The sequence below is a fragment of the Hemiscyllium ocellatum genome, chromosome 12 (assembly GCF_020745735.1).
Source record: "Hemiscyllium ocellatum isolate sHemOce1 chromosome 12, sHemOce1.pat.X.cur, whole genome shotgun sequence".
Classification (NCBI taxonomy): Eukaryota; Metazoa; Chordata; class Chondrichthyes; order Orectolobiformes; family Hemiscylliidae; genus Hemiscyllium; species Hemiscyllium ocellatum.
This window is the reverse complement of record NC_083412.1, coordinates 64,969,788-64,989,204: the sequence shown is the minus strand read 5'-3', so window position 1 is coordinate 64,989,204 and position 19,417 is coordinate 64,969,788. Positions and strand designations below refer to the sequence as shown.

General features: G+C 37.7%; 1 protein-coding gene and 1 long non-coding RNA gene across 2 annotated transcripts in view; both read left to right on the top strand.

The window, feature by feature from the left end:
• The window catches only part of LOC132820593 (protein maelstrom homolog), a 63,305-nt gene that overhangs the window by 9,245 nt on the left and 34,643 nt on the right, over positions 1-19,417 (top strand). Inside the window, exons 2-8 of the mRNA XM_060832798.1 lie at positions 1,901-1,999; positions 5,138-5,210; positions 8,215-8,370; positions 10,767-10,808; positions 14,771-14,901; positions 15,212-15,266; positions 16,917-17,058. Coding sequence (XP_060688781.1) covers positions 1,901-1,999; positions 5,138-5,210; positions 8,215-8,370; positions 10,767-10,808; positions 14,771-14,901; positions 15,212-15,266; positions 16,917-17,058 — 698 coding nt within the window. The remainder of the gene's footprint in view (positions 1-1,900; positions 2,000-5,137; positions 5,211-8,214; positions 8,371-10,766; positions 10,809-14,770; positions 14,902-15,211; positions 15,267-16,916; positions 17,059-19,417) is intronic.
• LOC132820805 (uncharacterized) lies at positions 1,917-8,283 on the top strand. The gene is made up of 3 exons (XR_009645245.1): positions 1,917-1,999; positions 5,138-5,210; positions 8,215-8,283. It is a non-coding gene; the product is annotated as an uncharacterized LOC132820805 (long non-coding RNA).

The window sequence follows — 19,417 nt, the reverse complement described above, 5'->3', positions numbered from 1 at the left end:
TGATGAGCTGGCCTTCCTCTTCCCGTTCAGGAAGCCCCCACCAAACAGATGTTCTTCTGACTACCTTACTTTTCGAGGTCACTAACCTGCTCCTCCATGGCCCGCACTCGCCATTCCAGGGCCTGGACCCAACCCGTCAAGAATTCCGCCGCCGTCTGAAGCGGTGACCTGTTGCTCTGCCTCCCCGACACGCTGCCCGAGGGGCTGGATCTCCTGGTCGTGCCTCTGCAGCATGACTGAGATTGATTGATTCAAGCCTGGACTGGCTGTCTTTCATCGACAAACAATCTTCTGAGTTTCACGAACTCCATGGTCAGCCTCTGCTCTATAGGTGAGTCCCCTGGGGAAGTCACTGAGGCTGACGCTTTGGCCACTGGTGTGTCTTTTGTGGGGGGACTCCCTGCCTGATGTGATCCTCAATTTCAAACTGATATTAAGATGGTTCTAGGGTCAAGAAATGGTTATTTCCAGTACATTAAGTAGTAAAGGGAGGGTGAGTGCCCCACTATGTCTGGGTTCTGGTGCAGAGCTCAGCAAAGCAGACTTACTGGGTCGCTGCCATTCTGAATTCCCCCCCTCCCCAACTGATCAAATTTTAAATAAAGTAAGTTCAAAGGACTGCTGAGAGTCCCACTGTCCCTGAAATTCTAATCTTTTAATTACAGAATGTAAAAAGTTTACATTTTAAACTCTTAGGCTGAAATATAATAAATTGACATACCTGCATGTGCCAATCATTTATTTCCTCTCCAACAAATTCAACTAAGTTGATTTGGCGGGGGCTGCCTTCAAATCGACTACTCAGCGCCATAACTTAGCTAACTTCAAAATCAGAGCCAATGAATTTTGTGTATTCAATTCTGCTGAAGCAAAATTGTGATCCTTGAAGGAAGAAAGAAATGGCATTATAGATATATTTTAAGGTCTCTTCTCATTTATACTACATTTTTTCTTTTCCTGTTTTTGCAAGCCTTTTTTGATCTTGTTACAATCACTGGCTGAGTTTCTGTTTATCCTATCACATTCTCCCTTCCCTAATATTGCTTCTTATTCCCTACTCTTTTTTTTCCCTCTGTTTTGTTTGGGTCTAAACTTGTATACTCTGTTTTCCTATCTTAGAATCTCAAGAAAGGCACTTACAAAATAAAATAGCCTAAGAAACTGCTTGTAGACCTAGAAGCCTTGTTAGAGAAAGTAGCATGTGAACCAAATAGGCAAGTCCAAACTAACCCATTGGAGGTTTGGCATTTGGCATCTGTCATGTTGATGGCCATGCAACATACACTGAACTTGCTTAACTAGTTAAAGTTCACAGTCAAGATGTAAGTTTTTTTTTGCCTTTTGTCCGTCATTCTATTAAGTAACCAAACATTTTTGAAATATGATTAATTTGTAAGTGTTGGAAGAAAAAAGTTCCAGCAATTATTTAGTCTTTTTCTTTACCATTTCCTTGTGGGAAAACACTCCTCCAATTACAGGTCAATACTTCCTCCATCCATACCTGCTCATTGGTTACATTGTCTATTGCCATTTATCTTCATTCTTGATATTAAAATTCAACTTCTTCTTGAGACTGAAGTGATCAACTAGTTTTAAAATAGGATCCAGTAGTATTTTGTTTCTTACTGTCTATGGATGCTGTAGTCAACCTCCTATACAACCTCAAACTTGGCAGTAAATATTGTTTTACATCTGTTCATTGCATTGCTCACACCAATCTTTTGGTCATACAGGGCCAATTGGGTTTTGGCTTTCAATCGTGCAATATAAAATGTCCTACAAAAAATCCAGCACTCCCCACTGGATCGATTTTGTTTTTCATACTTGTTTAAAAACTAGGAGATAAAATGCATAGGTGTAATATCTATATTGTGATAATTCAATTTATTTTCTGTTGAAGTCACTGACGGCATTGGAAAAAGAGAAGTTTGCACAGATGGCCCATGAATGGAAAGCTGAGAAGGATGACAAGACATTTAATGAACCTTCAAAGAGACAGGTCAGTGCTTTTGTTACCATAAAGCTAAATTAATTTAGGTAGAAATAAAATAATATGATTTGTTTTGCTGAATAAGATTTTTTTTTCTTGTCTCCACTCAAGTTTTAATGAGTTTTGAGAGGATTTGTAGCTCAGGTTGAGGTTATGGATGTTGGTTTGCTCGCTGAGCTGGAAGGTTCATTTTCAGACATTTCGTCACCATACTGGGTAACCTCTTCAGTGAACCTCCAGATGAAGCAATGCTGATGATTCCTGCTTTCTATTTATAAGTTTGGGTTTCTTTGTGATGGTGATATCATTTCCTCTGGTGATGTCACTTCCTGCTCTTTTTTTCAGGGGGTGGTAAATGGGGTCCAACTCGGTGTGTTTGTTGAAAAGGTTCCGGTTGGAATGCTATGCTTCTAGGAATTCACGTGCATCTCTCTGTTTAACCTGTTGTAGGATGGATGTGCTGTCCCAGTTGAAGTGGTGTCCTTCCTTCCTTTGTATATAAGAATACTAGTGAGAGAGGGTCATGTTGTTTTGTGGCTAGTTGATGTTCATCTATTCTGGTGGCTAGTTTTCTGCCTGTTTGTCCAATGTAGTGTTTGTTACAGTTCTTGCACGGTATTTTGTAAATGACATTAGTTTTGCTTGTTTGCATGTAGCCACCAGGATACGTGAACATCAACTAGCCATAAAATGACATTTTCCCCTCTCACTAATACCTTTTAGGTAAGGTAAGGAAGGTCACTACTTCGACTGAGCCGACACAACCATTCTAGGACAAGTCAAACAGACATGCACAAGAATTCCTAGAAGCATGGCATTCCTACCAGAACTTTATCAACAAATACATTTGAGTTAGACCCCATTTACCACCCCCTGAGGAAAAAGAACAGAAAATGACATCACCACAGGAAATGACATCACCAACCCAAACATAGAAAGGAGGAATCATCAGCAGTGCTTCGTCCGGAGGCTCACTGAAGATGTTACCGACTATGGTGACGAAACATCTGAAGATGAGCCTTGCAGCTCAGCTCGCAAATCTACATCCAGATCCAAATTTTAATAATGGATTCGGTAACTTCTGATTTGAAGAATAGGTTGGTAAAGACTTTTTAAAAAAAAAAAAGTTTGGTCTTCTGGCCTTCCACACATGGAGGGAATAAAGGCCTGAAAAAAACTCCAGCAGTGTGAGAGATGTTCACCTTCTCTCTTCCAAGCTAGTTCATTGTCTTCATGAGTGCACTGACTAGTGCAAAGTACAGTCGACATACTAGACCACAAGGCTGCTTTAGAGAGAGATGATTGGTGATTTTACCTGAGGGTCTCCATGCCTCAGACAAGGGGGAAGATTGAAAAGGAAGAGTACTTCATGGTAACCTCAGCTGGTGCGGGAATTGAACCAACATGTTGGAATGACTCAGTCATAAGCACCTGGGGGAAACCCAGGCAGAAACAGGAAGAATGTCTGTGTGGAGTTTGCACAATTGCCCACGGGTAGATTCGACCCTGGATCCCTGGTGCTGTGGAATGGCAGTGCTAGGCACTGTACCACCTATAATCACTGAACCACCATGCTGCCCACAACTTCTGAGTACCACCCACTCTGCATCACAAACCGGCTATCCAACCAACTGAGGTAAGCCATCCTCACCTGAGTGGAAATTGAGTGCTAACAGGATTGTTTAGATTTTGACACCTTTTTAAGAATCACCTGTAGATGCAGTGCCTGTGCTCACATGTAGAAATGCGTTCATTTGGGCAAGCTATTGAAAATTGTTACTGTTCCTTCCCCTTTTCTCTTGTGGTGTCCCTTTCTTTCCCACTTCACTCTTTCTTCCATTCTTTGCTCTTGCAGTTCTTGTCCCAGGTTGACTGATTTTTTTAAAAATCGCCTATTCCATTATACAGGCTTAATTTTAAAAAAACCTTTTCACTATTGTTTGGAATCTCACTGTTGATTGAATTTTATTTTAAAATTAAATCAACAGCATATTCTATATGTGATTGAAGACAGTGAGTGCTCATGTATTATAAAGTCTCCTTGCAGTTGGGCCTTTTCTTACCACTTTCATCACATAAACAGCTTTTAATTTTGTGAAGTGTGCCTTTTTGTGGAAATTTGTCTTGGAGTTAGTGTAAAAATAACTATTTCCTCCATTTCTACTATCATTGTGCAGTGTTGAAAGTCACTATAAATACTCTATTTTTGACCAAAGTAGAACAGTAGATGATAGAAATTATTTTTTAAAGTTTAGACTGTTAATTTAGCAACTCTAAGGTGACCTGTTTCACTTCGTTGAATTTCTAATATTAGAAACTTTCGATTTAATCTTGCATTGGAAATTTCACCTTCCTTCAAATGAGAAAAAATAACTTGGTCAAAGTCTTTTCCTCACAAGCAACTCACCTTCATTCAAGTATACAAGAACGGGGCCCTTTTTCTGAATTGAGTGGGATGAATGCCATTTCCTGCCTTTCCAGAATTGTTACAAATGATTGCAATGCCTGGTACAATTAGCTATTCGTCTTCACTGACATTGGTACCTCCCTGGAATAGAAATGCACAGTGAGAACACTGCAGATTGATTGTAGCTTTCCATCTGTGCTTTCAAGTACTGTGGCATTAGTACTCAACAGTGTAGAAAACTTTCAAATCTGAATGAAAGTGATCAAAAATAATGATTTGAGAGGATAAAGACGGGCTGTAGTTGATGCAGTAAACCATAACAGACTGGATACTTTCTGCTGTACAAGCCATAAATAAAGGCATAAGTCTACATCACTGCCTGAAAAGCCACATTTCATTTGAGGAGTAGGTATTTTCCCTACTTGTTGCTCCTTCAGTTGTAGTATTTTCACCCGCTCTGGCTTGATTTTCTGTGCTTTTCTCTTATAAACACAACAGGGCCTTTCCTCCATTTTGAAAAGCTTTCTGAAAAGTTAGCTCCTTGACTAAATTAACTCTTTACTTACTTATAATTTTAAATCTAACATATTCAGCATCTCTTCATTGAACCCTGGGTTATTTTATTCGATTAAGTGTATTTTGTCATGTATTACTCATCTAATTTTCATAACAATGTTTTTGAGCTGTCTTTGTATTTTGTGCCACATATCACTATATTTTGTTATTACTTTGTCTTACAGTTGCAGAACCCAATATTCTCTGTAACAGCAAAGGGAACAAATAATCCACCTATGTCCTGGTCCAGTGATGAAGGTAGATTATCTTTGTGCAATTTAATTTTTAAATTGACAGTAAAGGGATTTGTTTTTTACTCAGCGCTTTTTTTTCTGTAGATGTCCATGACACAAGCAACCCCCAATGCCAGTCTTGAATATGACTGTCACTGTGAATTATCTCTTGAACAGCTGCAGTTGTGTGCGATTTAAGGTATTGCCCCAGTAGGGATAGAATTGTAGTATATTGACCCAGGGGCCTGAAAAAATAGCATTATATTTCTAATTCATGGTGTTTTACATCTTGGGTCACTTGACAGTATTAGTGTCATAGAGATGTACAGCACGGAAACAGACCCTTTGGTCCAACCCGTCCATGCTGACCAGATATCCCAATCCAATCCCACCTGCCAACCCCCGGCCTATATCTCTCCAAACCCTTCCTATTCATATACCCATCCAGATGCCTTTTAAATATTGCAATTGTACTAGCCTCCACCACTTCCTCTGGCAGCTCATTCCACACATGCACTACTTTCTGCGTGAAAAGTTGCCCCTTGGTACTCTTCTATATTTTGCCCCTCTCATCTAAATCTGTGCCCTCCCAATTTTGGATTTCTCAATGCCAGGGAAAAGTCATTACTTATTTACCATATCCATGCCCTTCATGATTTTATAAGCCTCTAAGGACACCCCTTGGCCTCTGACACTCCATGGAAAACAAACCTAGCCTGTTCAGCCTCTTCCTGTAGCTCAAATCCTCCAATCCTGGTGACATCCTTGTAACTCTTTTCTGAACCCTTTCAGGTTTCACAACATCCTTCCGATAGGAAGGAGACCAGAATTTGCACGCAATATTCCAACAGTGGCCTAACCAATGTCCTGTACAGCTGCAACATGACCTCCTAACCCCTGTACTCAATACCCTGACCAGTAAAGGAAAGCATACCAAATACTGCCTTCACTATCCTATCTTGGTACTCTCTTTCTCTTTCCCTTTACCACTTTAGGACAAGAATAGACAAGCCATTGGTTGAAAGTTACCATTGGCAATTTTTAAAGATTGCTGAAGTATACCTTGTAGCTAGTGTAAGGAAGTCAATGTTTTCTTTGGCATCCAGCAAGGCACAATGTCATTGGCAAGGTCAAAATTTATTGTTCAATGTTAAACCACAGCAGTGCATGTGGTATAGGTGCGTATGCAATATGCTTGTGGGGAAGCCGTGAAGTCTGCTTTGTCTTGGATAGTGTTGAGCAAGAGCTCAGTAAGTTACTGAAGCTGTATTCACTCAGGTAACTATTTTGCATTTTTCCATTAGCATATCTTGAATGATGTCTTTGGTCTCCATCTTCTATTATGACTAAGACATTGTGGGTTAAGTCTGAGGTAGGAATAATGGGGTCATAAGCTGCTAGCTCAGTTCATGACTCAAATTCATCCATTTGTACTTCTAATTGGTTATAAATGCAGTCAATTACAATTAGTCCAACAATAGTTTTAAATTCTGACAGTGTATTGATCTGTCACACCATTATGCAATTTCTTGTCTTATTTCTCCTTGGTTAGCTGTAGTATTATCCTGTCCATTCCTTAGTGATCTTATTCCAATCTCTAGCTTCTTGAGTAACTAAAGTGGCTTAAAAACGTTTTATTAATTGTTCAGTGTTCCTTAATCATTTCTTGCACATGATTTTAAATTTCACGTTTTAAACCATTGCATTGAAATTGAAATATTGGAACATACACATGGTTTAAAGATGAAATGGAAATGTTGGATTGCATGCTTGTAGATCTTTTTCAAATATGAAACTTTAATACATTGAGGAAATGAGACTAGGATTCATAGAATCATACAGCACAGAAACAGACACTTTGGTCCTAGTCCTATTTGCCAGCATTTGGCCATATTCCTGTAAACCCTTCCCAGTCATTTGCACATCCAGATGCTTCCTTATTCCATCATTTCTTCTGGTAGTTTGTTCCATACAAATATGAAAATGTTTCCTCTTAGGTCCTTTTTAAACATTTCCCTTCTCACCTTTTTAACCTTCATCCTCTAGTTTTGGACTTCCCTAACTGTAGGAAAAAAGATCTTGGATATTCACCCTATCAGTGTCCCTCATTTTATAAACCTATAGAAGACTGATGTAATGTTTGTATCTTCAAAGTCTTGGAATGTTCTACAGTAATTTTATTTTGTACGCTGCTCTGTGAGATTCAACAAAGATTAAATCTTTCGTTGCCTTAGAGCAACAAAGGTTCATAAATGGCTGACATCATCAGTGACTTAGTCGATTCAGTCTATGAAGTCTACAACTTGTGATAGACCCTCGCCCATAACCGTTCCTTGGTTTGTGCATTTAACTGGTCGTTTGTGAATTCCAGAACTTACTGTCAATTTTATAGAATAATGAATGCTATTACTTGTGTGGTTATTACAACTCCAGATTCAGCACCGCAAGCTTGAATTAATTTCTCAACAATTGATTTCTTCATTAATTAGAAATAAATTGGATAAACAGTAATTAGATTATTTTCAAATAATATCTCATTGGGGCAAAAAAGGTCTGCTTTGTCTGTAGAACCTTAAACAAAAGAGCCAAGCAAAGGGCCTTTGCTAGAGATTTTCTTTGAAAAGCGTTTGTTATAAATTTAAGTCCATAAGTCGTAAAGTTAAGAAACAAATGGGTTTAATACCTGGCTTAGGGAAGAAAGTTGACAACTGTAGGAATGTAGGTGGCCCTGAATGGGGAACTAGAATTTGCTGAGGGGAAAGTTGAAGGAGAACATGGACCTGACATGTCACTCTGACCAATAATAAAAATATGAATGTGATGCTGATTTATACCGGCAAATCAGTAGAGTTTACATTGCTAAAATTATACAGAAGCTACAGAATACTCTCATCTGACTACTGAATCTGGTTTCTGCAACCTGACCAATGTTTTTCATATTTGAATCAGGTACTTTTCAAATATGCATTTTTTTAAATTGTAAAATTGCCATACAGTGGTGAAATTATGCATTTTTCTTTCTTCCAAAGGAGTCTGTGATGAAGTTTTCCATTTTGTTAGTTTTTTGAGCCTGGCAGATCTCCCCCCAAACTCTGAACAACGTTTCCTTCCTTGTGAAATGGCTTGTGTTAAATATTCATTGAAGAATGGCATCATCAGTGAATTTCATTACTTCATAGATCCAGGTGAGTAACCTTTTTTTCATTTTCATTCTCATTGAAAATGTAGTGGTGAGCTGCCTTGTTGAACTGCTGTAGTCCATGTTCTACAATCTTGTTCTCTAAAGGAGTGTGGAATGAAGCAAATTGTGACTCTTACAAAATGACCTGTTTTATTTTACTTTTATACCCAGACTCCCTCTTCTGTGTACTATTGTAGATTTCTGTTTTGCTGGAAGAATGGAAGGAAATGTTGCTTTTTGCTATTCAATATAATGTGCATAAATCTTTGATTTTCATTTCTCATTTATAAAGTAATCTTCAGCAATGCTTGTTGTGAAACTGAAGATATGATAATAACGCAAGTTTGCTGGAGGATGTCACCTTCAGTGTCTGTGAGCATCACAGATGTTAAAACTATTTAATTAAGCCTTGGAGGGAAGAGCTTAATCTTGCTCACAGTTGTCACATGTCTCCGAACATGTATGGGATCCAGTTTTTTTTGTTGTTCAGGTAATGTGTAGATCAGTGAGATAAAAGTAATGAATGAGCCTAATGAATGAGTCTTGAGATTAGACACCAGTTTAGACAAAACTGCTGCAAATAAATAAATGCTATATATGGATTTGGAGGAATGGAGCTATTGTTCCCTGTTCTTTTGGAAATTCATCTACTGTAAACATTAAAAATGCTGAAAATATTACTGGTATCTGTGGTGAATGAAATAATGAGTAGAACCCCTGTGGAGGTGGAAGTTTCACCTCCTGACTGCAAAATAGCAAGAGATTGCATTGTCTCCTGTTTGAAGTAAGCCTATTGACTGTGAGCCAGTCTTTCAGAGCGAAGAGCAGCAGGCTACCTCTAGGATCAGAACCCTTTAGTTCCATCTACCAAGAGCTGCTGGCCAGTGAGAGACTGGTAGCTGTTCATCTCAGCAGCAGTACGGGAGAGACAGTGCTGCCAGAAAAGAGAGCCAACAGAGGATCGTGGAACAACCCAGCCACTGGTTATGGTACAGGAGTTTTATAGTGTATGGGTTGGCATTAAGGGGTGTATTGTGAGGTGAGTTCCTTATGAGATGCTGAGTTCCTCGATCAAAGTTTTCTCTTAATTTGCTACTTAAAGATCTTGATTAGTTGCCGATTGAGAAATACATCAATGGAGCTTCCTGCTCAAAACCTAATTGCTGCGATGGCAAAGAAGGCAATAAGCCCTTAGTTGCAACATGACCAACTATGTTCAGTCCTCCCCACATGCAAGGAGGGGAAAAGTTCAATCTATGTTTCCTACAAATCCAGCATTTTCCCTTAATGCTAATGTTCATGTAGTCTCTATATGCCTGTCAAATCGCTATAAAGTGACACATGCTGAATGTTGCAATTAAATGCAACAAAAACTACCTTTTTATTCTCTCCCTTGCAGGGGAGAAATATAATTTTGTGGAAAATGTATTGCGCAATATCAAAATTCTTTTTCAATGTGATTATGCTGCATGAGTAGCTGTCTAGTAAACTGTTGTACGTTTAGCAAACCCAGTAAATGTCCAATTGCAGGATCAATATCATACTATTTGTAGTGCAAGGATAGAAAGTGCATTATACAAGTTTGTGCTATAAGCTTTACATTCGATTGACAAAGGACCAAGTACCCAATTAGGTGATTGATTAAAAATTGTGGAATAAGTAGGGAACCTGCCATTGTATATTGCAAGAAATGTGTTAATTTTAGTACAAAAGAAGCAAAGCAGCCTAATGGGGATTTAAGAGAAAATCTCAATGTGACTAAATTTATTACTCAACCATGACAACCAGTGATCGTGCGTTTAAGACTAAATCGTGTGGCTGCTTGCCATTCTCTAGCAGATTGTTCTTCATTTGTGTATAGGACTATTAAACAGAGTTATTTTTGATAGTTATGACCTCCATCATGTGTAATGTGTTCCTACTGCAGTTGATTAAATTGCCATTTTATTTTATTGCCTTGGTAAAGAGCCTTTCGGGATGCTAGATTTGTGTATATATTAAATGTGGATAACATTATAGATTTTAAATTTATTTTGAATTTGTTTGGGCTATGGATTCAGATACTTCTTGTGCAGTTAATGTTTACATTTTTGAATTCTGAAGAACTAATCTTTTTATGTAATGTTTTAAAGTGGTCTTTGGAAATGATTAAATGAGGCCAGCATATCTCTACTTTTAAGTGGGCTGTAAAACTCTCAAGGCTAATTGAGTTGAAGATAAATTTTCCCTTTTAAACTCCCCTCATGATACAACAATGCACCTTGAAGCTCCCTAACATTTTTTCCTTAAATGTTTGCAAAAACCTAAGTGCTAACATGTGCTATCTCTGTGTGCAAAGTCTTAATTTACGAGTAATTTTGTTTCCGTCTCTTTCTCTTCTATACCGTCACCTGAGCACAGGTATGATCCCTTGTGGTTTTCGGTACCATTGTCAAGTATCAAGTAAGTAACTGAAAATAATTATTTGATCAGGGTTCAAAGTACAAAGTTGGAAGGGATGGGAGGAGTCATCCCTAAAGTGCCCAGGAAATTTCAGTCATGGGAATGACCAGTGTAATGGGAGAGAGAGAATCTGTAGGGAACTGATTCTCGAAAAGAAATTTACTTTCTCCAATCAATGATCCTGCCTCTCTCCTACTGTCTTGCTCCCTGAATCAGAAATGTTGTCTTGTTATGCTTCTCCAGTCATAGATTACATACAAATGAGGAACATGAGGAGACCATTCAATACATTGAGCCTCATCAAGGTTTGTGTGAAGATTTGTAGCTTTGGTGCCAGTTGCTGTAATTGAAAATGTTTGCCGAACTGGGAAGTGGATTTGCAGACATGTCTGTGACATCTTCACTGCTTGGAGCCTTCTGTAAAGTGCTGCTGTAGTGTTTGTTCTGGAATTAATTTGGTTCTGTTCACGGAGCCAAACAAATTCCAGAAGTGACCGTATGGAAGCGCTTCACATCAGGCTTCAAAGCAATGAAGATGTCACCAGACGGGGGATGAAATGTCTTCAAATCAACTTCCCAGCTCGGCAAACATACCCACAACTATGGCAGCATTGAGCCTACTGTGACATTCATAGAGATCATGGCTGACCAGAATGTAACTTCAAATCCACATTCCCACTTTCCTGATAACTTTACAACCCTTTCTCAACAAGAATCCGTCTACCTCTGCATCATAAATACTTGAAGGATTCTGCCTGCACTACATTTTCAGGAAGAAAGTTCCAATGACTCGAGAGAAAATGTTTTTGCCAAATCTGTTTTAAAAGGGCAACCCCTTAATTTTGAGTGCCCCCACTTCCAGATTCTCCCCTAGAGGAAAAAGATCTTCACACCTACCCTTTCAAGACACTTCAGGATTTTGTTTTGATCTAGTCACCTCTTATTCTAAAACTCCAGATAAGAGCCTAGTTTGCCCAATTTCCTCAAAAGATACTATGTCCATTCAAAATATTAGTCTTCTAAACCTAAATTGCCTCCAGTGCAGTTGCATCCATCCTTAAATAAAGTAACCAGTACAATGCATGTACAGTAATTCAGGTGCAGTTTTGTCATAGACTTTTACGATACAGAAAGAGGCAAGTCAATCTATTCTGTTACCTGTTCTCCAGTCTGATCTCTGTAGCCCTTTCAAATATGTATCCAGCTCTCTTGTAAAATCTTCTAATTCATCTTCTAGAGTATCTGCCTTCACTCTTCCGGGCAGCATTTTCCAAATCCTAAAAACAGAGTAAGTGTCTTCTCAGTTTATTCTTAGCTGTCTTGCTGACAAGTGTGAAATTATGACCCATAGTTGCTGATATACCAACTGGTGGAAACAGAATATCCTCTTTCACCCTGTCAAAATTGTACATAATTTTGAATGTCTCAGGAAGGACCCCTCTTAATCTTCAGTGCCAAGGAAATAAGCCCAAATTCTTTAGTCTTGTCTTGTATCCAAAATCCCTAATTCCTGTTAGAATTCTAATAAATCTCCTTTTGAGTTCTCTCTCCAGGCTTCTAGTACCCTTTTGTTTTTGGAAAAGTGCCCAGAACTGAATACAGTACTCCAAATGGATCTGACCATTGTTTTGTAGAGGTGTAGCATCATTTCCTGGCATTTTAAACGCTACCTCTGTTTATAAACCCAAGGACTTTATAAGCTTTTGTAACAATTGTTTCAACTTGCCTGGCCACCTTTAGAGAACTGTGCATGTCAACCCTGAAATCCCTCTTCTGCTACACTTGCCTTAAAATTGTACCATTGGGCTTATATTTTTCTAAAATATATTTTTTCATTTTCTGCGTGTAAATTCATTTGCTGGGTATCTGCCCATTTGGTCAAGTTGTCAATGTCCCCCAGAAGGCACTCCGCATCAACCTCGCATTTCACTGTTTTCCCTAGCTTAGTCTCATCTGCAATTTGAGATTTTGCCAACAATGCCCATCTCCAAATTACTATTTCTGATTTATATAAGCAAGGTTCCAAGCACTGATTTCAAGCAGACACAACTTTCAACTTGCCTCCAGTTTGAGAAATGCCCATCTATACTTATCCTGCATTTCTTACCTTTTTAGGTCCTTGGTAGCGTTAGAAGTTAACTATCAATCCCAAGCATTTAAATTGCTAACCAACCTGCCATGTGCCACCATATCAAATGATTTCTGAAAATCCAAATATACAACATCCACAACATTGCCCTCAACCACTGCCTGTGTCACCTCGTCAAAGGAATCAATCAGATTTGTCAGATGTGACCTGTCCTTGTCAAGTATTAACTTACTTTTTGTATATTTTCCTTATCCTGTGTCATGGTCTTCATCAGTTTTCCCACTATTGATATTAAGCTGGAAAGTCTGTAGTTCCTTGGTTATCTTTCCTTTAAGGAGCAATGCTCTCGCATTTGCAATCTTCCAGTCCTCTGGGACAAAACTTGTGTTGAGAGGAATTTGGAAAATTTTTGTCTCATGCTATGCTATTTGCTCCCTTCCTTCTCTTAGCAATATGAGTGCATCCTATCTGGGCCTGGCAACTTCTCTACTTGCAGTGCTGTCAGCCTTTTTAGTACTTCCTTTATCTATCCCTATACTACTCAGCTGCTCAACATCCTCATTTTCAACAATGCCATTGTCACCATTTTCTAATTTGGTAAATGCAGAAGCAAAGTACTTGTTCAATATCTCTGCCGCATTCTTTGCTTTAGTGAGCAGCTAGTCCCACTTGTTCCTTGTGGGTCCTACTCTATCCTTCTACTGTATCCTTCGCTGTCATTTACTGTTAATATATTTTGTTTTAGTGCAGCATGCCATACTTATGCTGCCTCTTAGCCTTCCTTATTCCAGCATGAGTGTGCCTCTTTCTCTCTTTTTTTTTTCTCCCACCCCCCCCCTCCCCATTTGACATATTCTTCCTGATTTTGATTGCTATTATTAGTCTGGAATGCATCGTATGTCTCTTTTTTTTTCTTCTTACTTTCATGTTGACCTCTGGTATGGGAATTAAACCCACATTGTTGGAGTCACTCTGCATCATAAATCATTCCTCCAATCAACTGGACTAACCGACCCCACTCATGATGAAAACCTTCCTTACTGGAATATGAAACTCTGTTCCAGAGTACAATGATTAATTCTGATTTTAATCTACATTTCGGCCTGTTTTATTTGAGATTGGAATATATTCACCTATATCTACTTTGTTTATTACTAAGGGAATGAAATATTTTCTATTTCATCACAGTTGAAAGAGTACATTTATTTCCTCTTGATCCTAGTTTAATGACAAGTGGTTGTTAAATGGGGTGATGGTATTGTTACTGGACCATACTTCAGTGGCCTAGGGGACATGCATTCACACTGCATCTGTTTGTTGAATTTTGTGGAATTAAAAGCTAGTTTTGGTAATTATGATCGTAAATCACCCCAACAGTTCTAGAAAAGTAATCTGGCTCACCTAATCTTCTTTAGAAGAGGACATCTGCAATCTTAGCACGATCAGGCCGAGAATTAATTCCAGTTGTCCAGCAGTGTGGTTGACTCTTAATTGCCCTCTTCAACGACCTAGTAAACTGCTTCATTCAAGGACAAGTAAGGGTAGAAAAAAAATGATCTTCCCTGTCGACTTGCATCTCTTGAAAAGAATATCTATTTTTTAAAAAAAACTAAGTTTAAAAATTGTTTTTATACACTGCCCCTTTCTCCAGACTGCGAGAACAGGACTTGGACTAAGAACTTGACCTGTTAAAGCCTAAACTGAGCTTAATTGGGAATGGTCAAAATTAAATATTTTTAGAAATAATGTTCACTTCATTGTGACATGGAATAGAAAAACAATTAACAGGAGGGATTTTTGCAATGTTTTTGACTAAATCCAAGTGATGCTTATGTAAAGTAAGTTATTTCTATTAAAACACTTTCTTTGCTAGGTGATGCCACTCACAAAATTCCACTTTCAAACTTTGAACTTGCAAGTTCCAGTTACAGTGAGGTCTTTCAACAGTTTTGTGCTTTTCTGAGGCAAGAAAGAAGCTGTGGTTTCCCTCCAGTTTACTGTAAGGTAATATATTACATGGTAAAATTCCACTGCTTGAGGAAATAACTGCAGTTAAATTGGAGCAAGGAAATAGAATTGTAATTAGCAAGCTTTGTCTTCCTAGTCTCAAGAGAACTGGATTTTTTGGGGGGTTGGTGGGGAAGGAGGAATGTTGTTGAAGAAATGTTCTAATTTATTTCTATACCCTCCGTTGATGATAATTAAATAAGCATCTACCTAGCGGTATAGAAAGGCTAATTTTGTGTTGGTCAGTGTATGTCTTTGTTCAAAGGTCACCTTTTTAAATTTGATAAACTGTTTATTTCAATTCTAGTTAGCTGAGTGCTTCAGAGTGAATTGGTGTTTGAACTGGTTGGCCAGAAAAGCAGGTATATTATCTTTTCCCCTTTTTTAAAATTTAAAACAAAAGCAAACTAGCATTGAATGTTGTGATCATAGTGAACAGCAATAATTGGTTAGGAGTTCCTGCTCTGTAAAACACGATGAATTTTCCTTCTGATCACTAAATTTCAAATTTCAATAACATTAGCTATCTCGTGCATAATATGAATCTCAATTAATAATAATTACAAGTTTTATTTGAGGATTTAAGGTGGAAGTTGAATATTTGAGCAACATGCGTTATAAATTAGTGAATATAAACTCTTAAGACCAAAGACATAGGAGTGGAAGTAAGGCCATTCGGTCCGTCCACCATTTAATCATGGCTGATGTGCATTTCAACTCCACTTACCTGCACTCTCCTCGTAGCCCTCAATTCCTAGTGAGATCAAGAATTTATCAATCTCTGCCTTGAAGACATTTAACGTCCCAGCCTCCACTGTGCTCCCGTGGCAATGAATTCCACAGGCTCACCACTTTCTGGCTAAAGAATTGTCTACTCATTTCTGTTCTAAATTGACCCCCTCTAATTCTAAGGCTGTGCCCAAGGGTCCTAGTCTCCCAGCCTACAGAAACCACTTCCCAGCGACCACCCTTTCTAAGCCATGCGTTATCTTGTAAGTTTCTAATAGATTTCCCCTCAACCTTCTAAACTCAAATGAATACAATCTGTAGATGATGCAGATGGGTATAATCTAGTTGAATTCCAAATGTTTTGCCTATAATACTTTTTATAGTATAAGCCTCAATCAGTGGTTAAAATGCCAAGTAATTTTCCACAGTTTGAAAATGATCTGCTATGTAAGTTAGGATATCATGTAACATTTTTACTGTGAAACTATTTTGATTGGCAACAGTAAGTGAGCACGTTTTTGTTTAAAATACCTTTTTTTTGTTTCTCATGGATAAAGGAAACAGAATTGATGATTTGATATTTTTAAACTTATGGCTTAGCTAGCTACTAACGTGGCATTACCACATAGTAGTACAGCTATTGTAAAAAACATCTAATGTTGGTGCATCTGTTGCAAAGAAGTTAGGAATATCAAGGTAAAGAACGAACTACTGATCCATGACTTGATGGGGCCAAATGTGTGGGTTTTATAAAAGATCTTAAAGGATAGGTAGACATGGAGGGGATTCCAAACAATGGGGTCTGGGGAAGCTTCGATTACGGTTAGCGAATTGAAGAATGAGAGCATTGACTCCCAGGGTATTCCCTTTTTGTTAAAGAGGGCATTTCTGATGTCTTGAAGTTAACTTTTTTTAGTTGCAAAGTCCCTTTTTATGAGTGCCGTATACTTGTGGTTGACAACTGTACACAAAATCCGAAAACTGCGGATGCTGTAACTCCGAAACCAAAATAGAAGTTGCTGGAAAAACTCCACAGGTCTGGCAGCATTTAAGAAGTTAGGGTTAACATTTTGGGTCAAGTGACGCTTCCTCAGAACTGAAATGTTAATTCTGATTTCTCTTCACTGATGCTGCTAGACCTGCTGATATTTCCAGCAACTTCTGTTTTTAATTCTCAAAATATATAGTTCATTTGTTTTTTCTGATTTTAAAAATAAGAGAAATAACATTTTTATTGTTTTCTTCAGTTATTCAGTGTCCTAATTTTAGTGTTTTTATGACAGGTAGAAGCACTCCTGTGAATGCTTTTGAGCTTGAAGAACTGATAGAGAAACTTTATGAACACAAGTTAAAAGAGAAACCTTCCAAAGCTAGTGTGGAGAGAATGCTGGATGTAATGATTTGGGATTATGCTGCAAATACTAGGTCTGTCAATTTTTTAAAAATTGCACCCTTTTTTAAGTATGTAAAAATGAAAGATATGGTAGCACGATATAAATCTTCTTGACCCAGGTATAAGGAAGCTTCCTTTTTGGGTCTATTCTAGGTGACAGTGTATTTCACATGGTTATTGGCTACTACCCATGTTCACCGTCCTAATCTATTCTAAATTTGTGAACATTTAAAAGTAGGGTTAAGACCTGATTTACCTTACAATTAGCCTGTACTAAAACAAAAAGGTTTGAAGATTCAGCAATGATTAACAGTTGGGTGGCATGAACCCCAGTCAGTCAAATGAACAGTTTGAAGAAGGATGCTAGATATTCTAGAACTGAATAGTTTTTAAGGATCAGATAATCCAATTTCCTGATGCATATCACAAGCTGATGTTTGGTCCTGGGGTGCAGTGGAATATACTGGCGTTGATAAATGCAAATAATCCATGTATTTATTTTTATTTGCTCATTTTGTTATAATGCTGTGATTATCAAATCTTTTGAAACTAAGTACCGTATATACTCAAGTAAAAGTAAATCTCATGTAAAAGTTGACCCCTTATTTTTGGCCAAAAATCTAGAGTTTTCCATATCTCGTATAAAAGTCGACCCTAGTACATAAATGTTATGGATATAGTGATTGGTGAGACTGTATGACAGTCAAATGTCTAACTCTTTTTTTTAAATCAGAAATAAAAGCTTAAAATGTTTGTTTGAAAAACTAAAACAGCTGCAAATGAAGAGTATGGAGGGAAATGGAAGAAATTGCTGGGAAAGTTTAAGTTCCATCAGGTTAGAGTCAGATGAGTGCAGTTCAGCTGAGCTTGGTTCCCTTGTAACACTCATCGATTACAGTCATATCTAATTGAGGTTTTGAAATTTCTTTTTTGTGTAAAAATGTCCTCCAGAAAAAGCAAACAATATACAGCAGTGTTTAAACTTAAAGTTACTGAAATTGCAGAGAAGACAAATAACTGTAGAAGCAATTTGTTGTTTTTTCTAATTGTTTATAGATCAATTTGGCTTCTGCTGATGATATAGTATTTTGGACTATAGCATGAATTGCAGCTCCTCAAAAGTAGTATCCATGTAATAGTCGACCCCATAAATTTAATCTTAAAAAAAGTCTTAAATTTGACTTTTACACAAATATATACAGTGTGTTTGATTATTTTGTAATATATTGCCTGCTCCCTGTGAAGCAATCTTGCAATTAACATTGTTCTGTACAGCTCAGTTACATCAAGAACTTCAGCTGTTATGAACATAGACAGTACTCATTCTTATTTTACAATCAGTGAAATTGATAAACAAATATTTAGACACAGCAATGAGAAAGGGGTAGTAACAGTAGAGACAGTGGGGTTAAAGGGTCAGTTAATGCATGGTGTGATTTCAACAAGTGTTCTGGTATACCAGCAGGACCATGTTTTCTAAAAGAATGGGTAGTGGGTATATTTTTGAGGTATTGTACTGCCATTTTCCTTATCAGTAATATTAGATTGATAGTCTGTATTGTAATCTGCCATTGTTAATAAAACGTCAGAGGTAACTGCAGTGGGCATTGTATTTAAATAGATTTCATTGCACAAAGTAGGTGGGAAGGTATGATTTCAAAATCCTGTGCGTGCATTGTTCTTTGTTAAGACTGACTATTGATTATGACTCTGCAGCAGTGATGGATCTCGGTGATAGAGGAGCATGCGAATGTAGTAGTTTCGGTCATGAGCAATTCCATAAATGGGATTCCATTGCTGACATGGATATATTAATGTTGATTGTTAAGGACCAGACCAAATCTTCTCAGAATTATTAATGTGATAGTACCTATGCTAATTTTTTTTTTCATTTCAAAAGTAAGTGTAAGGCGTTGCAGTTTAATTGGTCAAACTACTCGACTTTAAGTAAAGCACACTTTATTTTTTACACTACAGTTAAAATACAGACACAAGAAAATAATTGGCTTAACTGTAACTATCAATGCTTGAAATGTATATAAAACCACTGCTAATTAACTGATTTAATATAGTAACATCCCATAAACACCGTTTGACAAAGGCAAATTCTGTAAAATAGATTTTCACATGCAATTCTAGCAACGGGAAAAAAACCTGAGTTTTTAGCTGTAACTGGAATAAGAGCTAAGTTGCAGCTTCAAGATCTCAGCAACTGCTGAAAGGTTAAACTTAAACATCCTGGTTGTATGGAAGCTTGATCCTATCTGTTCAGGTTCTCGGGCTGTTTACTTATTGGCTTTGACTGGATTGCTCACCATGTCGGTCACAAACTTTTTGTTCATAAAAACCAGGAGAAAATACGCCTTTTAATGCTAAAGATTCATCTAATAC